Source organism: Meriones unguiculatus, chromosome 10 (assembly GCF_030254825.1).
Source record: "Meriones unguiculatus strain TT.TT164.6M chromosome 10, Bangor_MerUng_6.1, whole genome shotgun sequence".
NCBI lineage: Eukaryota > Metazoa > Chordata > Mammalia > Rodentia > Muridae > Meriones > Meriones unguiculatus.
In genome coordinates, this window is record NC_083358.1 from 74639881 (window position 1) to 74657134 (window position 17254).

Sequence of the window (17254 nt, forward strand, 5' to 3'; positions counted from 1 at the left end):
AGAGTTCAGAACTCCTGCAATGGTCCCGGGGTACTGTACCTTGTTGGGAAGACAAGCAAGTTACCTGCCTGAATCACCCCTAAAGAACGTTTACTGTATAATCTACCTTCAGGGTTTTATTAATGCCGGCATGCCCTGTGTCCATGAATGCTGACAGAATTAACACAACCGGAACCAAACACAACAGTGGAGACAGGCTCTAAATTCCCCTGTAATGCCTACTCTGTAGCACACTAACACTGGGGGCAGCCCATGAAACCTAAGCATGGCATCAGAAAAACGTTAGTTCAAACTCAAGAGTCTTAGAGAGGTTGAATAAGGAGCTATCTCAAGCACTGACATGAAAACAGGACATCCTCCTTACATCAAGATCCTTATTCAGGCATTTCTCCCAAGAGCTATTGACATCCTGCACTGTTACGGTGCAACAAGGACAGCAGACGTAATGGCATCCGGATACTGAATTCTAGACATCTAATTAAATGAAGTAGGTTTTCAGCACAACCTCTCAAAGTCCCAGCTCTGTCAACCAGCCCCAATTCACTTCTCACTCCCAATTTCTTAGACAAGAGTATCAGTCCTGAGGGCTGGAGAGACAAACCGGTGATTCAGAGCACATGATGTTCTTATAGAGGACCAGAGTTCAGTTCCCAGCACATACGTGAGGTGGCTCTCAACTGCCTGGAACTCTCACTCCAGAGGATCAAATACCTCTAGCCCTCACAGGCACCTTCACTGACAGGCACAGACACACACAGAGAATTAAAATTTAATTTAAAAGGGGGAAGGGAGCATCAGACACACACACAAGAGCATGAAATATCTAGACAAAGAGAAACTGAGAAAATGCTCCTTGCTGAGAAACTGAGAAAATGCTCCTTGCTGAGAAACTGAGAAAATGTTCCTTGCCTTTAATTTCTCCTGCTCGTGCTTTCTTGTAGAGTCCTTTGACATCCCTCTGCTCACACACATGCAGCGGAGCATCAACGAAAACTTCGAAGAAGGGTAAGCTTGCACCCTCGTGGATCTGCCTTGCATTGTTGCGATCCTTCAGAAACAAGAAAGACATCAATAAAAAGTGAACAATTAAAAGCTGGATTACTGACACCGAGAACTTTGAGCCTGAGTCTATTTATACATATTTGTATATGTATAAGCAAATGTGTGTGTGCACATGTGCTTGTGCATGCCCGTGTGTGTGTGTGTGTGTGTGTGTGTGTGTGTGTGTGTGTGCGTGTGTGTATTAAGCTTGAAATAATTCAGCCAGTGGCTTCATCTGAAGAACTTTGCTAGCCAGGCATGGTGGCACACACCTTTAATCTCTGCACTCAGGAAGGCAGAGGCAGGTGGATCTCTGTGAGTTAGAGGCCATTCTAGTCTACAAAGCGAGTCCAGGACAGCCAGGGGGTACAGAGAGAAACCCTGTATTGGGGGAAAAAAAATAGCAACTTTTACCCAAATTGGATTTACTCAGAAAAATCACAGCATATAATTTTTTATTTTAACTCCGGGGACATAAAAAAGTTGAGGTTAGCCTGAAAACACAGGTGCTTTGCCTGGCACCACACTCTAACTTCGCACGCAGCACCCAGGGTCCCAAGGGCTACGCACCTGCGTGTAAGGCGATATGAAGCTTGTGATGCACACCAAGCCGGCGTCGGCAAACAGCTTCGCCACCTCGGCGATGCGGCGGACGTTCTCTTCCCTGTCCTCGGGGCTGAAGCCGAGGTTTTTATTGAGACCCTGGCGGATGTTGTCGCCATCCAAAGTGTAGCACGGAATGCCATGGCACACCAGGTACTCCTCCAGAGCCATGCTCACGGTCGTCTTCCCTGCCCCGGACAACCCTGGCGGGGACAGTGCAAACAAATGCCACGTGTGAACTTAGAGCCCGGGCTCCCCTGACACGGTTAACTACTCACAGCACCTTACCCATGGCAGGAGATGGCACATCTAATCCCAGCACTCTGGGAGGCAGAGGCAGAAGGATTTCTGGGAGTTCCAGTCCAGCCTGATCTACAAAGCAAGTCTAGGACAGACAAGGCTACATAGAAAAACCCTGTCTCAAAAAAACAAAACAAACAAACGAAGATTGGCCTTTTATTTACTCAAAATATCTAGGGTTTCTTTATTGTGAGCATCTAGGGTTTTTTTTTATTTAGGGGTCTCTTGGGGTGTTCTTCTTCAGCACGCACACTGATAACTTGAATAACTCAGAACCCACTAATGAGCTCCGAAAACTATTAACAAAGTTTAGCGTCACGAGGGGGTAGTTATATTCACTTTGTCGGTGTTAACGCCAGTGAAAGCTACCTGCCACAATGCTATAGCCGAAATGACAAGTTCTATATAATAAGGGCAGAAAAAGGAAGGAGAAAAGAAAGCGCGGCCCTGCTCTGTGTGCTCTCTCCAGATTCAGGGTCAAGCCTCTCACGGCCCATGGAAATAGCTGCCTGGGAGGCATAACTCAGCTGGTAAACAAACCCTGTTTCCATTCGCCCTCCTGTCGAATCGTGCTTATTCACTCCGTGACTAGGAGGAAGAAAGAAAAGATTTATATGCTAACGCTCCACCACCTTGGAGACCGTAACTACAGATCAAAGGCAAGAGAACAAGAGGGCAGGTGAAGAATAAGGAAGTCTAACATGCCAATGATCTGGACCGAAATCGTGGCAGTACAGAAGGCTAACTGAGAAGAGAGGGCCGCGTCAGTGGGCCAGCCGCTTTAACTCAGCAAACCGTCTTTGACCAAAAACAGCTACGACAGCATAGCCTGCCCTACAAGTTCGAGTCTCTGAAGTGTCACCTGTCACTGTCCCCTCAACCCTAGCCATCTAATGTCACCCTCTTGGGTCTGGGCTGGCCGAGGGGGCCACTGGTAGACAAAACATACAGTGAGTGACACTGTACAGCCTTCCAAGGCTACACTAGAAATGGATCCGTAACTCGTCAGTGCTCACTTGTCAGAGCACCCCGGAACCACTCTGCCACAGAGATCACCAGCTTGTTCCAGTCGAGCCTGTCACCAGCTGAGCCCCCGGCTGACAGGGATGCCAGCCCAGCAGGGACTTCAGTACTGCAACTCACAAGACCTTGACGACAACCGAGTGAGAGCCAGGCAAAGACAGCTCCTGAAGCCCTTAAATTCTGGCTTGGCAGTGCTAAGTAACCAAAGAGGCTGCTGTTCTACCCTCGAGACTTTGAGTAATTCTGATGACCTTAGACTGGGACCTTAACTGAATACAGTCTTGGCTGGTTAGGGCGGGCCCTGAACTCAGTACCTGTTGTTCTTGTAAGCAGAGACTGAGCGATGTGACCATAAACCATGGAAGGGCAGTGCTTTCTAGAAGACTGAGGTTGTCTTCTAGTCTTCTTGCTACACAGCCCAGACTGATCCTGAGCTTACTCTGTAGCCCAGGCTGCCTTTCAAAGCAGAGGCAACGCCCACCCAGCCTCCCAAGAGCTGGGATTCCAGGCACACATCACCACGCCCACTCATTGCTCTCTTGACCGTACCTGTCAGCCAAACTGTGCAACCACGAAAGCCACCTCTGGTCCCCACCACCTGACCTCTCTTATTCCTGCTGACATGGTGGGCTTGATAGGTGACATTAGTTGCTCTCTGCATCCCCTAGGGAAAAAAGAAAAGAAAAAGAATTCCAGATCACACAAGTCCTTTAAAAGGTCAATATATATTCCTTGTAAACATACAGTTCGTACTCTGCAGAAGATGCTGAACGCAAAGCTAAAACAGCTGACTTTCTTTTCCTTTACCGTACTTCCATAATGTTCAGCATTTTACTCCTGCAGCCAACTTAATGCTCACAGCAACACAATGACATGTGTACTCTTACTACAGTAGTTTCATGGAAGCTGCGAGACCTGAGAAGAGTTATTAAATAATTTACCCAAGGTCTCATAATGAGTGGTAGAATCTAGAAGCTTCCACCACTTGTTTTCTCACACATTTATTTAGCCAATCATTCATTCAGCTGGTAATTACTGAGGTATCCAGTAGGCCAAGTAAATAATATTTCCATCCTCGATGAGCTTATATTTAACCGAAAATCAAACCAGTGAGATTACATTAGAAGAGAGTAGGACAATTCATGTTAAAAAAGGCCACAGAGTAGGAGAGGAGGGCAGAGGGCAGGACTGGTGCTTCCTTCAGCAGAGTGATAAAGACAGCAGCTTCTGAAGGGAGGGCCGCAGGTCTCACCTGCATGGGAATATCCGTTTTCCCAGCAGCACTACCTGAAAGGACTGCCTTTCCTGCACTAGGTATGCTTGGCACCTCTGTCAAAATTGATTGTGTGGGGGTTTAATTCTGGACCCCACTCTGCCCCTATGGCTTCTATATGTGTCTGGATCTCCACTTCTGAAGTAGGGCAGTGTGATCCTTCCTGCTTGGTTCTCTGCTGCTGAGACAGCTTTCGTTACCAGGGGCTTTCTGAAGTCCTTTACAAGTTTTCTGATTGGTTTTCCTAGTTCTGGAAAAAGGGGGTTAGTGGAATTTATTTCTCATGACAATTTTTAATATCACTAGCAATTGCAAGCATGCAAGTGGTGGATTTCCAGCACATCCTCCCTCTCCTAATATCTGCTTCAGCTTCTCACAACTGCCACCTCCCCATCTTCAAGGCATCTTCACACAAATGTGTAAGTGATCCTTGGTTCTCAGTCCCTCCCCAACTATCCTCCCACCACGCCCCTTCACCTAACTCCCTTTTATCCCCCTGTTAACATCATTTCTGCTTTCCTTTTCCCTGGAATCCATCATCCTCACTATTCCCTTCCTTCCTTAGAATCTCTTTTTTCTCTGTTATGATCCACTTTCTAGTTTTGTAAGCTATAAATAAATACACATATTTAAATACAAGCACACACATACAAACATGTTTACAATTTTGAATTTAGGTGCAAGAGAAAATATGCAGTATTTGTCTAAGGCTGGCTTATTCTACTTAAGATAACAATTATCAATTTCTTCTACTTTCCTGCAAATTTACTAGTTACATTTTTTTCTTTATGGCTGCATAAAATCCCACTGAATATATGGACCACTCTTTCTTCATCCATTCATCTGCTGATTAACCTCTAGGCTGGTTCCATTTCCTGATTATTATGAGTAATGCAACTATATATACGCTGCCCTTATGTATGTTGGTGTCTTGACTCGGGATCTGGAACTCTGTAACCAAGAGTGGTGTGTTGGCTAGCTTTGTGTCAACTTGACACAACCTAGTCATTTGAGGAGAGACTCTCAACGGAAAAACTGCCTCCCCCTAAGATCAGACGGTAGCCATGCCAGTAGAACATTTTCCTAATTAGTAGTTGAGGAAGGAGGTCAGCCCACAGTGGGTGGTACCACTGTGGGAGCTGAGGGAGGAGGTCAGCCCACAGTGGCTGGTACCACTGTGGGCTGGTGGTCCTGTGCAGCTGGGTGAGCACGCCAGTGCACAGCACTCCTTCATGGCTTCGGCATTAGCTCCTGCCTCTGGATTCCTACCTTGTTTGAGTTCAGGGATGACATGGAAACCCCTTCCTTCCCAGGCTGCTTCTGGTGTTTCATCATGGCAATAGAAACCCTAACTAAAACAAGCTGTACAGCAGTGCCACGAGGAAGTTCTATTTTCCGAATGCTGAGGAACCTCTGTCCTGAATGCCACAGCGGCCACGCGTGTTAACATTCTCACTGCATCCTCTTTATGCAGTCCCTGGCATCGTCGTTCTCGTGTGTTGTCTTTTGGTATTTGGAGGGTTTACTTGGGGCTCTTCTCTTTTTGAGACAGACAGGGTCTCACTATGTAAGCCCTGACTGGCCCAAAACTCACTAAATAGAACTGGTTGGTCTTGAATTCACAGAGAATTCACAGAGAATTCTGTCTCTGCCTCCCGAATGCTGGGATTAGAGGTGTGAGGCAGCAGCCTGTCAGATGTGTACCTGGCAAAGACTGTTCTGTAGGCTGTTTCTTCGCTCCAGTATGTTTCCTTCGCTATAGAGAACCTTTGTTTTTTTACATGTATGTACTTGTGTTTGGGGGTTGGGTGCACACACAGGACACAGTGCACATGTGGAAGTCAGAAGACGATTTGCAGAAAGTGCTTCTCTTCTTCCACTGTGTGGGTTCCAGGGATCGAACTCCGGTCATCAGGCTTGGCACCAAGTTCCTTTAGCCACTGAGCCATCTTGACAGCCCACAGAATCTTATTAATATAATCCAATTTGTCAGAATTTAAGATCATTCCTGTGCCACTAGAATTCAGGAAATGCTGGTTTGTACTTTATCTTGAAAGGTTTGTCTAAATTTCCTCTAGTAGTATCAAAGTTCCAGGACTTATATTAAGGTCTCTGATACACTTTGATTTTCCTTTTGTCAGAGAAGGGTCTAGTTTCAGCTGTTTTCATGTGAAATTCCAGTTTTCTGAAAATCATTCGTCAGAGCATAACTTTTTCTCTAATGTATAGTTTTCACTGTTTTGAAAAAAAAAAATAGGTTCTATAACAGGGTTTATCTCTGGATTTCCAATTCTATTCCACTGCTCTATAGGTCTGGTATTTGTGTCAGTGGATATATTGTTACTATGGTTCTGTAATATGAGATCAGGTAGATACATTGTTACTATGAGACCACATAGATACATTGTTACTATGGATCCAAACTATAAGATCGGGTAGATACATTGTTACTAAGGCTCTGTAATATAATATGAGATCAGGTATTGTGGTACCTTTCCCAAGCATTACTCTTTGCTCTAAGTATGATTGTAGCTAGTTCTGAGCCTTCTGTGCATTCCCGTGAATTTTATGATTGTTTTCTCTAGTTCTGAGATTTTGATAAGGACTCTACTAAATCCATACATTGCTTTCACTATAGCCATTTTCATTGTACTAATTCTGTCTATCCATGAGCAAGGGAGATATTCCACCTTCTAGTGTCTTCTTCAATTTCTTTCTTGAGTTTCCTTGATGAGGACTTTTATCACCTTAGTTATGTTGATTCCTACAGTTGTTTTGTGAAGCTATTGTGAATGGGGAGCTCCTCCCCACCCCATCCCGCATACCCTCTCCCCCAACTTCGCAGGGTATTTGTTCTTTGGCTTTTTGAGACAGCGTTTCTGCTGTCCTGGAACTCACTTTGTAGATCAGGCTGGCTTCAAACTCAGAGATCAACCTGCTTCTGCCTATAAACTGCTGGGATTAAAGGTGTGCATCACCACATCTGGCTACAGGTTCATTATAGATATACAAAAAGGCTACTGCTTTTTAATGTTGACTCAGCTGTTACTCTGCTGAAAACACTCAGCTGCTCTCTGTTTTCTGATGAACTTTTTTAGGGTCTGAAGGATTGTGTGATCTGCAACTAAGAACAATTTGACTTCTTCCTTATTTCTAGCCTTTTATTTATTTTTCTAGGCTTACTGCTCTAGCTAAGAAGATTGCAAGCAAAATACTAAGACTAGAGAGAGTGGGTACCTTTATCCCATTCCAGATTTTACAGGAAATGCCCTCAGTTTTTCTCCACTAAGCAAAATGTTGTCTACAGGTTTATTATATACTGTCTTTATAATCCTTCCATTCATATTTTAAGGTCGTTTACAATGAAAGGATGCTGAGCTTAGTGAAAAAGGCCTTTTCTGTACTGGGTGAGAGGACCACCTGGCTTGGGTTCTCACATCAATGTGCTGATTGCACTTACTGATTTATACAAGAACACTGCATCTCAAAAACGAAACCAAGCTGGTCACTGTTTATGAATGTCTTCGTATACTCTTCCATTGGGTTTGGTAAGAATCTCACTGAGAATTTGTTTCATCTGTTTATCAGATAAACTGGTCTATAATTTTTTTTTCTTGTTTATGTTCTTTGTGATTCAGGGTAACATGGGAGTCATAGAATGAGTATGGGAGTGCCCCTCCCCCTTCTGTTTTGTGGAACCCTTTTTGGGGTACTGGTTAGTGCTTTCTTGGAGATTCAGCAGGCACTCCATCTAGACCTAGTCTTCATTGGAGGGCTCTTGTATTACTTCTTTAAACTCACTGACTCTTAAGGAGCTGCGGGAGTTATTTATATCTTCTTGATCAGCCAGCAGAAATACCTACCTGGAGATGAGCATGGAGTGCTGAAATCACCCGCTATTATCCTATCAAGACCTATCTGATTCTGAGCCCAAATGTTTGGTGCATAGATAGTAACAAGAGTTGCTGAGGTGGCCTGATGTGGTGAGCTTGGAATTGAGGCTGCAGAAACCTACATGGCGAGATAGGGCAGGCTTGGAGCCCACCTACAGGTACCAACCTGGAGACTGAAGCTGCAGGAACTTGAGAGCTGGGTTTGAACTGCATGAGTTCAGTGTTAGTTTAGACTAAACCAGGTACTCACTCCCTGTCCTTGGCCCAAGCAGATGATAGCTCTCTCCAAGCTGTGCTCCCTCAGTCAGAGAGAGTGATGTACAAAACACACACCCTGCCTTACTGCATTCATCATTTATTATTTCTGCGCCATGCCCATGTGCTGTGATCCCTTACCTGGCTTCCGTGGTGCTTGAAGGTCATTTTGTGAACAGTGTTGTTAATCTTTTACCGGAGAGCAAGCGTTCAGGTCTCCTGCGGTCTTGCTGATGACCACCAAGAACTGTGTTCCTTATCTTGCTGAGACATAGTCTCAGGATGAGAAACCATGCGACCTCTGCCACCACTCCTGTGTGTGGGCTTGTCGGTGTGTTTGTTTATATGGGAGTGTATCTGTATATATACACGCCGTGTGTGCAGGTACCCACAGAGACAAGAAGACAGCATCAGATCCCCTGGCGCCGGACTTCCAGGCAGCTGTAACACCCAGCGAGGGTGGGGAGAACCAACCTGGGTCCTCTGGAAGGGAACTGAGCTCCCTTAAGCATCTGAGCCATCTCCCCAGCCTGAGACTATTTTTAAGGAACCGGATTTCCATCCAGATCTTCTACCTCCACACTCGTCCCCAGCTGCTCTGCTTGGAAAAGCGCCTGAGGGTAAGGCTTTCTGCCCACTTTCCCTTTCACAATCACGCACAGGAAAGGCAGCTTCTGCCCAACTGACTTTCATTGTGCATTGCCCTGAGGTACGAAACCTCCGGAGGTGAAAGGGACAAGTTGACAATTCTCTTAATATGCATACCACAGGGGTACACCCTCCTTCCGCTAATTTTATTAGTGGATTTATAATCCCAATAAAATCACAGTACATATGTTAGTATGCTATGTTATCCTACATAATAGTTACTGATGAAAATCTCTGTGGGAGACTGGACCCAGTTCTTAAGGAAACAACGCTCAGCGGCTACACATTTCAAACCTGAAAGGGTTCCAGACGCAGACCTCTCATGGCAAGCAGAGAGCCTCTCCAGCAGGAGGTCCCAGCCCCGCTGCACAGAAGGGAGCTAGGTGTCTGATGGAAAGCAAGGAAGAGAGTGCTAGAAAGTGAACTGCCTCTGGTAGCCAAACCTGTTCGACCTGCTCATTTTGTTTTGGGATGTTTCCAGGTCACTTCCCTAGTAGACAAGAAGAAACCTGTATCTGATGTGTTTTGATTTATTTTGTTCCTATGAAATGTTTCCTGCTTTTTCTTATTAAACTTAAGACCAACTGTATAAAAATTACCCAACACACTACAAATTGCACTGAAGTTATGGTTGAGAGAAAATACAAGACAGGTAGAGACTATCTCATTTAATCATTAAAAAAAGAATGTACCCTGACAGTTTCTTGCCTTCTATGCTGAAAACTATTCTGGCAGAAAACCGTGGGAACTAATGTGACATTTGGGATTAAATAAAGGGCAGGAGGTACATGTAAGCTAATAGGTCCTGGTCAAAATATGGTCCAGCCCATCACTAACCCACTACTGTCCTGGCTCCAGTCTCTCCTGCAATGTATTCTGGTATGGTGTTAGAACCTGACAGAATCTTCCTCTTACTGACACTAGGCTTGTTTTTCTGATTCCCCAGAATGCCTTGGTCAATTCCAACTCCTTGGGTGCACTGACTCAAGAGTCTGACAGCCAAAGGAAAGCAAGCACTAGCGTCCACAGAAAACCTTTGCTTCTGCTAGGAGCAAATGAGTGTTCCACCAACACGCCATCACATTCCTACAGGAGGCTGCAACCTCACTGACCCCGCTGTGCGCTTGTGACCCCAGAACCCAACCAAGGTCCTGTAGTTTCTTGTATCTAGAGGGGACAGGTGGCCCACAGCATGATATGCCACTGCTAAGACCTGAAGAACCAAGGATCTTGTACCCAGAGATCCAGGACCTGTGTACCTAGCCATAGTACATCACCAGTGCTCATCGCTGATGGGCTTAAAGACATGCTTCCTGCAGGCCATGTCCCTGGTGCCGTAATCCCCATTGCTGGAGATCCCAGATGCTAAAGGCATCTGTGAGGCCTGTGGACATAGTCCCCGCACTGTCCCTGACCACCAGAGACACAGGCTGCAATCAGCACGCAGCACTCAATATGCACAGCAACCTCCACCCACTACAAAACTGCGCTACCCCAGTAATTCTACAGACACCCATGGTCTCAGCCACTGAGACAGTCACAGACATTGGTAAGGCAGACTACAGACAAAGAATTCACATGAGATTGCAGCTCTGTACCTACTCAGAACCAAAGCTAAAGGACTCTGCCCAACAAATGTTTGATGACACATCCACAGAAAATTGTCTTTCCCTACCAAAAAAAAAGTTCATAAACTCAGAAGAGGCAAGTTTTATAACATAGACACTAAAATCAACATGTGGACTACGAGGACTCGTTTATATATAGGTCCGAGGGATCTATCCACAGCTCCTCATGCTTCCAGAATAAGTGTTCTTTCCCACATCCATCTCCCACACCAGGACTTTTTTATTTTCAGTAACTACTTTTGCATCTCGGATTTAAAATTCTTTTTTTTTTTCTTTTTCTTAGTCAAAGCAAAGAGCAGCACGTGGCTTCTCAACTTTAGCATCAATGACTTTTTAGAGCTAGTCAGTCTTGGTTTTTAAAAAGCTGCCTCATGCATGGTAAATGTTGAGTAGTAGCCTTGACCTTTAGCCAAAAAATACTAGAAGCATCATCCCCACCAATGCCACAAAAATAACAACCAAATACCTTCTGAACGGTGGCAAAAATCTCACCTGGCTGACAATCACTGAGAAGAGACTCTACCTCAAGATTCAGTGAGATAGAAATGGGTGGGACACATTGACACTTGAGAGGTGAAGATCCATGCTAAGAGGAGGAAGGCCAACACAGCTAGACTGACAGCCAAAGGAAAGCAAGCACCACTCTGCCCAAAAACAAAACTGCAGGGCAGTCACTGGCTCCAGAAATGCCTTGCCCTGGGAAGAAAGTAAAAATACATGAATATACAGATACGTTGAAAAGTACAAGAAAAAGAAAAGAAAAGAAAAGAAAAGAGGCAGTGATGTCAAGGCTAGACTTATACCTCCAACAGATGGAAAGTTAATGTGATCATTAACTAATCCTAACAGCACTAGCTATGTGCTCATTACAAGCGAGGAGCCGGGTTTATTTTACTTAATGAATTGCCATGTGTGGCTAGTGGCTACCATACTAGACAAAACCAGGCCCTTCCAGACCCTACTGCCGTCTTTTTGAACATTAGTCAGGTTTCCATTACTGTAACAAACTATCGGGATAGTCTCCTGGATTCGGGAGCTTCAGGCCATGGTCCATAGGCCCCACTGCTTTGGGCTGTTGTGAGGCAAAACCTTGTGATGGTGAGTGCCTGAGGAACAAGATGCTTGCCACATGGCAGCTGGGAAGTGACAGGAAGTGGGCAGGATTCCAACCGCCCTTTCAAGAATGCCCCCAAAGACCAGACTTCCTCCCACTGGAACCTTTTAAAGGTTCTATCACCTACCAACAGCGCACAAGTTGGCAACCAGCCTCTAACACGTGGGCCTTTGGAAGACATTTATGCAAACCACATTAGTCAGCAATAAAGGAATGCTTCTTGGTAGACTTTGAGCCTTCCCTTTCCTCTGGACACTTCCTGCAGCATCAGCTCCCACACTTGTAGGCTCAAGATGGCCAATGCCTGTCCCAGTCTCAATGGAAGACAATGTTTTACATGTCCTATCTCATCTTGAGTCTCTCTGTAGAATCTTAGTCTTCCCCCAACTCCAGAACGGGCTGCTGGCCTTCTATGAGAGGAAGCCGGGAGAAGAGACTGACGAGTGTAAAGCTGGTGAAAGGAAGAATCATCCCAAGTAGAAGGGAAAGGCCACCAGAGCAGAATTCCTTTTGGCCCTTCTTCCTCTGCCTTTGCACCCCAGATGAGGAACAAAGACAAATACAGAGAGGGTATTAAATATTTGATTAGTTATTAAATAGCAAGATGAGTGCCAGGGACCACAGAGCCTCAGCCTACTGAACCTCTGTGCCCTTGACATAGGCATAATTTAGCCTGCGGTGATGGCTGGTTTGTCCTTATTGCAGAGGAGTGCCAAAGCACAGATGGGTTAAGGGAACATGCCCACGACTGCGCGGATGGGTAAGCGACACCACTGCCATCCAAATCCAACCGTGAGTGCTGTTCACTCCCTTAAACAGACGAAGGATTTGTGCTTTCAAGAGCATCCGGGTTACTCTGCAGTCTATCCCTCTCCCCTTCCTGCCACATGGGAGCTCAGTGGATACAAAACATCTTTAATGTAGCATGTATACACATATAGAACAGGAGCAGCACATACAGAGCTGTACAAGCAATTCAACCCAGGGACAAGAAAGTATGGGGAAGGTCCACATGGTGACACACTTAGGGTCAAACAGCCCAAAGCTCTGAAGATCCCAGCCCTTATTAAAGAGTTGTAGGCAGCCCAGACAGCAGGAAAATACAAAATCCTAAGGATGTGTGTAAAGGAAGTTGTGCTGAGCTACAGGGACAAGGGGAGCGGTGGGGGAAGGAAACAGAAACCCCAGAATGAAACCCATCTGTGCTTCAGGATCTCGTGCTGGGTTTCAGACTGGTCTGTGGGAAGAAGAGTAACCAAAGCTAACAAGATGGCTGGCCTGTACAACCCAGGCCACCATAAAGCTGACATGAGTGGAGGGTTTGGCTGGATATGATTCTACAAAAGGGTGACACCTGAGTCTCAAACGAGTGGCCCCAAATATCCCATGGCCCAAGCGATACGTTACCAAAAGGCAGATGGAAACCGACCCTACGCAAGAACAAGTGAATCAGCTAGAGAATAACAGTCGTTATATTTCACACTGACAGCGAAGGGGGCTCCCGTGGACAGTGGACTCTGGGCTCTTCTTTGCAACATCCGCTGGTATATGGTGACATTGGAACAAAGTACTTCCTAGGGTCATGGAACTATATTCTCCTGTCTCATGCTTACTGACCTCCAGGCATCCATTTCTCTTGCGTGTTCCTTAGCAGAGGGCAGGCTGAAGCTTAGAACCTGCTCTCCGTAGGTTAAGTAACACCCTTCCCATGTCCCACTCAAATTAGCCGTCAGCTCTTTACCCCTCACCTAACCTAATTCAATACTTGTAGCAACAATGTGCACAGGTCCCAGACAGCAGGTGCAGAAACCCTACCCCGAGCTAAAATGTATGATAAATGCAAAACACCCTCTAGATTCCTCCGTACAAAAAAGGTGAAAGATCGGTAACTTTACATTCATTCATCACAAATAGTATTGGGCTTGTACGTGTAGTAAAAAATATAGTAAATGAAAATATTGAACTATATTAAGCTAATCAAATTATTGACATTTATTTTGTATTTTTTTCATTTATTTTGATGTGCTTTGTTTTGTTATACAGGTGGTTCAATTTTTCTTAGAAAGAATTTCTCAACCAAGGCTGGCCTTCAAATACAGGCTTAAAATTCCAGTTGTCACCTTTAACACATCTGTGCCTCAATTTCCTCATTAATAAAATGGAAATGCTAAGTGTGATAACTGAGTTCTGGGGTTTCGGATTATCCACCATCCTACAAACTCAGGGTCCTTGTTTTTAAACCCCACCCAAGGAAATGCCAGAAGAGCCTCAACAAGTTAACTTAGATACAACATTTCAACCTTCTTCACAACTTCTCAGATCAAAACCACAGGATCATTTTTTTTAATGTTCTTCACCTCGATCCAGTCAGGTCTCCCCTGTCCTTTCTTTGCTCCCTTCGGCCAGCTATTGAACTGCTCACACTGGATCAACCATCAACAAGAAGACCTTAAACAATGTTGCCATGTCAACCATGCTTCAGGCCTACTAACTCCCTTGGTCCTCACCATCAGTCAGTGCTTGCATCTTTTCTGCGAAACAGTCTCCCTGGATGACCCGTTTCATGAACTTGGACCATTAACCATGTGCAGCTTCTTTAGACACACCCTCATCAGCTGTCAGAAAGTTAAAAAGTCAAGCTCCATTCAAAGTCTCCTACGAAATCATCCTTTAGCCAAACATTTACAGCATATAGCCCTGCTCCACCCCATCTTTATCTCTGCTCCCCGACAAAAACCCCCTTTATTAGTCAAAGAATGCTCCACTCAAGGATGTAATGGCTCCCACCCACCTCAGAAATGTGAGGTGCTCCATAAACTCATAAAAACACCTGGGCACCAACTAACCTTGCCTCTGAGCTGCAATACAACTCCTGTCTTAGGCCACTCACTGCTGTCCATAAAAATATATCGGAGGGGATAAATGCCTCTTATAATCAGTTGCCATGGGCAACTGAAAACTAAACACTAGGGCCCCCCTTTTTATAATCGTGTCTAATATGGATCTCTACTTAGAATTTACACTAATTTAGTAAATAATGTAATGTATTAATGACTTGGGGCTGGAGAGCTGGCTCAGTAATTAAGAACACTTGCTCTTGCAGAGGATCTGGGTTCAATTCCCAGCACCCACATGGTGGTTCACCAAGCATCTGTAACCACAACCCGAGGGGAATCCTGAACACCCACTTCTGACCTCCTTGAACAGCAGGCCCCCACACACCGTGCATACGCATACATGCAGGCAAAACCCTCAGACACATAAAATAATAAAAATCAATTTTAAATAAATAAATAAATGACGTATAGACAGTGTTGCTAAAGTTACTTTTCAATTCTCCAATTTAGTCAACTTACTTCCCTACCCACAAAATACCTGTTGATGAGAATGACAGTATACTGAATCTGAGTTCCACGGCAGAGCTTTCATTGCTCTTCCAAGTCCATTATCTTCTCTACTCAGAAAAACAATCTTATGAAGGACATACTGTTACACCCTCAGTCATCTGAGATCCAAAGTAGAGACACTTTCCTCAAGTTCATCCAACTTACAAATGACAGGGACTAGGGCCCCTTCCAATAGCCTAATCTTCCTTTTATCTCCGTCCCTCCTCGCCTTAACTAAGAAGTTAAGGAAAAGAATGAAAGAAGACAGTGAGAATTCTTGATCCTGACAGCAGACGTGGTAAATTAATGACTTCAAATGAACATTTGCTTGAAACAGCTCTTTTTTTCCTTCCCCCTGACTCGCCAAGGGCAAGTGATGATTTGCAAGACTGAATTTAACCCTCATGATCCTGTCAGCTGCAGAATAAAAAATTCCATCTAAACCTAAAACCAGTGCCTTAGCAGCCTCCGAAGTTGAATGGTCTCCACTTTCGCTCTTACCGTCTTAGCTGCTGCCACCAATGAATAAGTACAGAAGGAAACAGCCTTCGGAAGGCACAGTACTTGGCCAACAAGGCCAACTGGCACTCGCCGCTCAGTGTTAGAAAACCATCAGTCTTCCCACACCTAACTGTCACCAGGAATCGAGTCTTTAAAAGTATGTCTGTGTCAGGCATTCCCATTTAAAACAGAAGCACAAAGAACCTCAGTCCAGAGCAGTCCCGATTCATGAATGGCCACATTGTTATTCTCCCGGCACTCTGCAACTCATAAATGCAAAAGACCGCGGAGAGCGACACAAACCTGGGACCAAGCACTCCGGAAGAGCCAAGAAAACCAAGAACGTGCAGAGGCGCCTTCCTCCGCCTCCGCCGCAGCACTGGGCCTCTCCAGCCGAGGGGACAGCTCCGGGCCGGGGCTGGGCTACGCGGGCCGCCGCCGCCCGGGTCCCCGCCCCCGGCTCCCGCAAGATGCAGCGGGGGGGCCCGAGGCTCCCACGGCCGCCCCCGCTCCTCGCGCTCCCTCCTGTGCCCTCCACTCACCCAGTTCTGCGCGTCGTTGCTCAGCTTGACTTTCTTGCACAGACTCCCAGGAATCTCCATGGCCGCGAAGCGCGGGTGTCCAGCTGCTGAGCGCCTGGGAGCGGAGCTGGAGGAGAGAGGCCGGGGGCGGGGCGGAGCAGGGAAAGGGGTGGAGCCTGCAGCCCCGGGCCACGGGCGCGCGCTGACGTCCTCCCAGACTACTGATCGCCTTTGGCAGAGCTGGGCGCGGAGGGCGTGGCGAAGCGAGAGGCGCGGGGTCGGAATCTCAACGTCCAATCACCGGAGGCGGTGCTTAAAGCTCCGCCTCGACCTAGAGGAGGGGCGTGGCCCGAGGGCTGCTGCGCAGGCGCAGGAAGCGAGCCCGAGCGCCGCCTGGGGAGGGGCGTGGGAGAAGAGCCTCCGAGCTGAGGCTTTTTGGGGAAGAAGCTGACGTGGAGTCCCGCAGCTCTCCAGCTTTTCTTCCGCTTTCCTAAACTAAGCCTTCCCCAGGCTCGATTTGTGTTCTTGTCAACCAGGCCGCCTTCCAGGAACGTTTCCCAGCCCTGCGAAAGGAAGAGGTCATTTAGCGAACCATTCCCATGTTGCTCCTCGCTTTAAAATTCTACCCAGGGCATGATGCTTTAGAAAGCAGTCCTCCATCTTTTCGACATCGATGGTTTCTCACCAAGAATTAGAAAGTATTTCTAAAGTGCCCATTTGGAGACCCCCACTTAATATGGGGAAATTTCTATGCAGTGTTTGTTGCACTGACTAGCCGCGAAGGAGCGTCTCTAGTCCTTGCTATTCAGAGAACTGAAATCCGGGTCCCCTGGTAAGCAAGACGGAACGCTCACCTATAAAGGGCCTTTTCAACCTCATATATTCCAAGACCAGTTCCAAAAAGAATGAGGCTGGTAGTGGGAAGCTTCCTACAGGAATTAAGCCCCTCTGCCCATCCCCATAACCTTAAGCTCCCTTTCCACAGTCTCACAAACTTAGCTGTTTGCTCAGCCACTGATAACTGCCCGCCATACACACACATTGCCCAACACACACACACACACACAC

At 46.2% G+C, this 17254-nt stretch overlaps 1 protein-coding gene across 3 annotated transcripts in view; it reads right to left on the reverse strand.

Moving 5' to 3' along the window:
• Papss1 (3'-phosphoadenosine 5'-phosphosulfate synthase 1) overlaps nucleotides 1–16384 on the reverse strand; it is an 82201-nt gene extending 65817 nt beyond the window's left edge. Inside the window, exons 1-4 of one of the 3 annotated variants that reach the window (XM_060392679.1) lie at nucleotides 16208–16384; nucleotides 3517–3631; nucleotides 1612–1847; nucleotides 910–1048 (exon numbers count right to left, since the gene is read on the reverse strand). In XM_060392679.1, the coding sequence (XP_060248662.1) occupies nucleotides 910–1048; nucleotides 1612–1847; nucleotides 3517–3631; nucleotides 16208–16267 (550 nt within the window). In that variant the 5' untranslated portion in view covers nucleotides 16268–16384. Of the gene's footprint in view, nucleotides 1–909; nucleotides 1049–1611; nucleotides 1848–3516; nucleotides 3632–15968; nucleotides 15993–16207 lie in introns of those variants that run through there. The other 2 variants (XM_021663892.2, XM_060392680.1) reach the window with 2 other exon arrangements.
• Nucleotides 16385–17254: the final 870 nt, after the last annotated feature.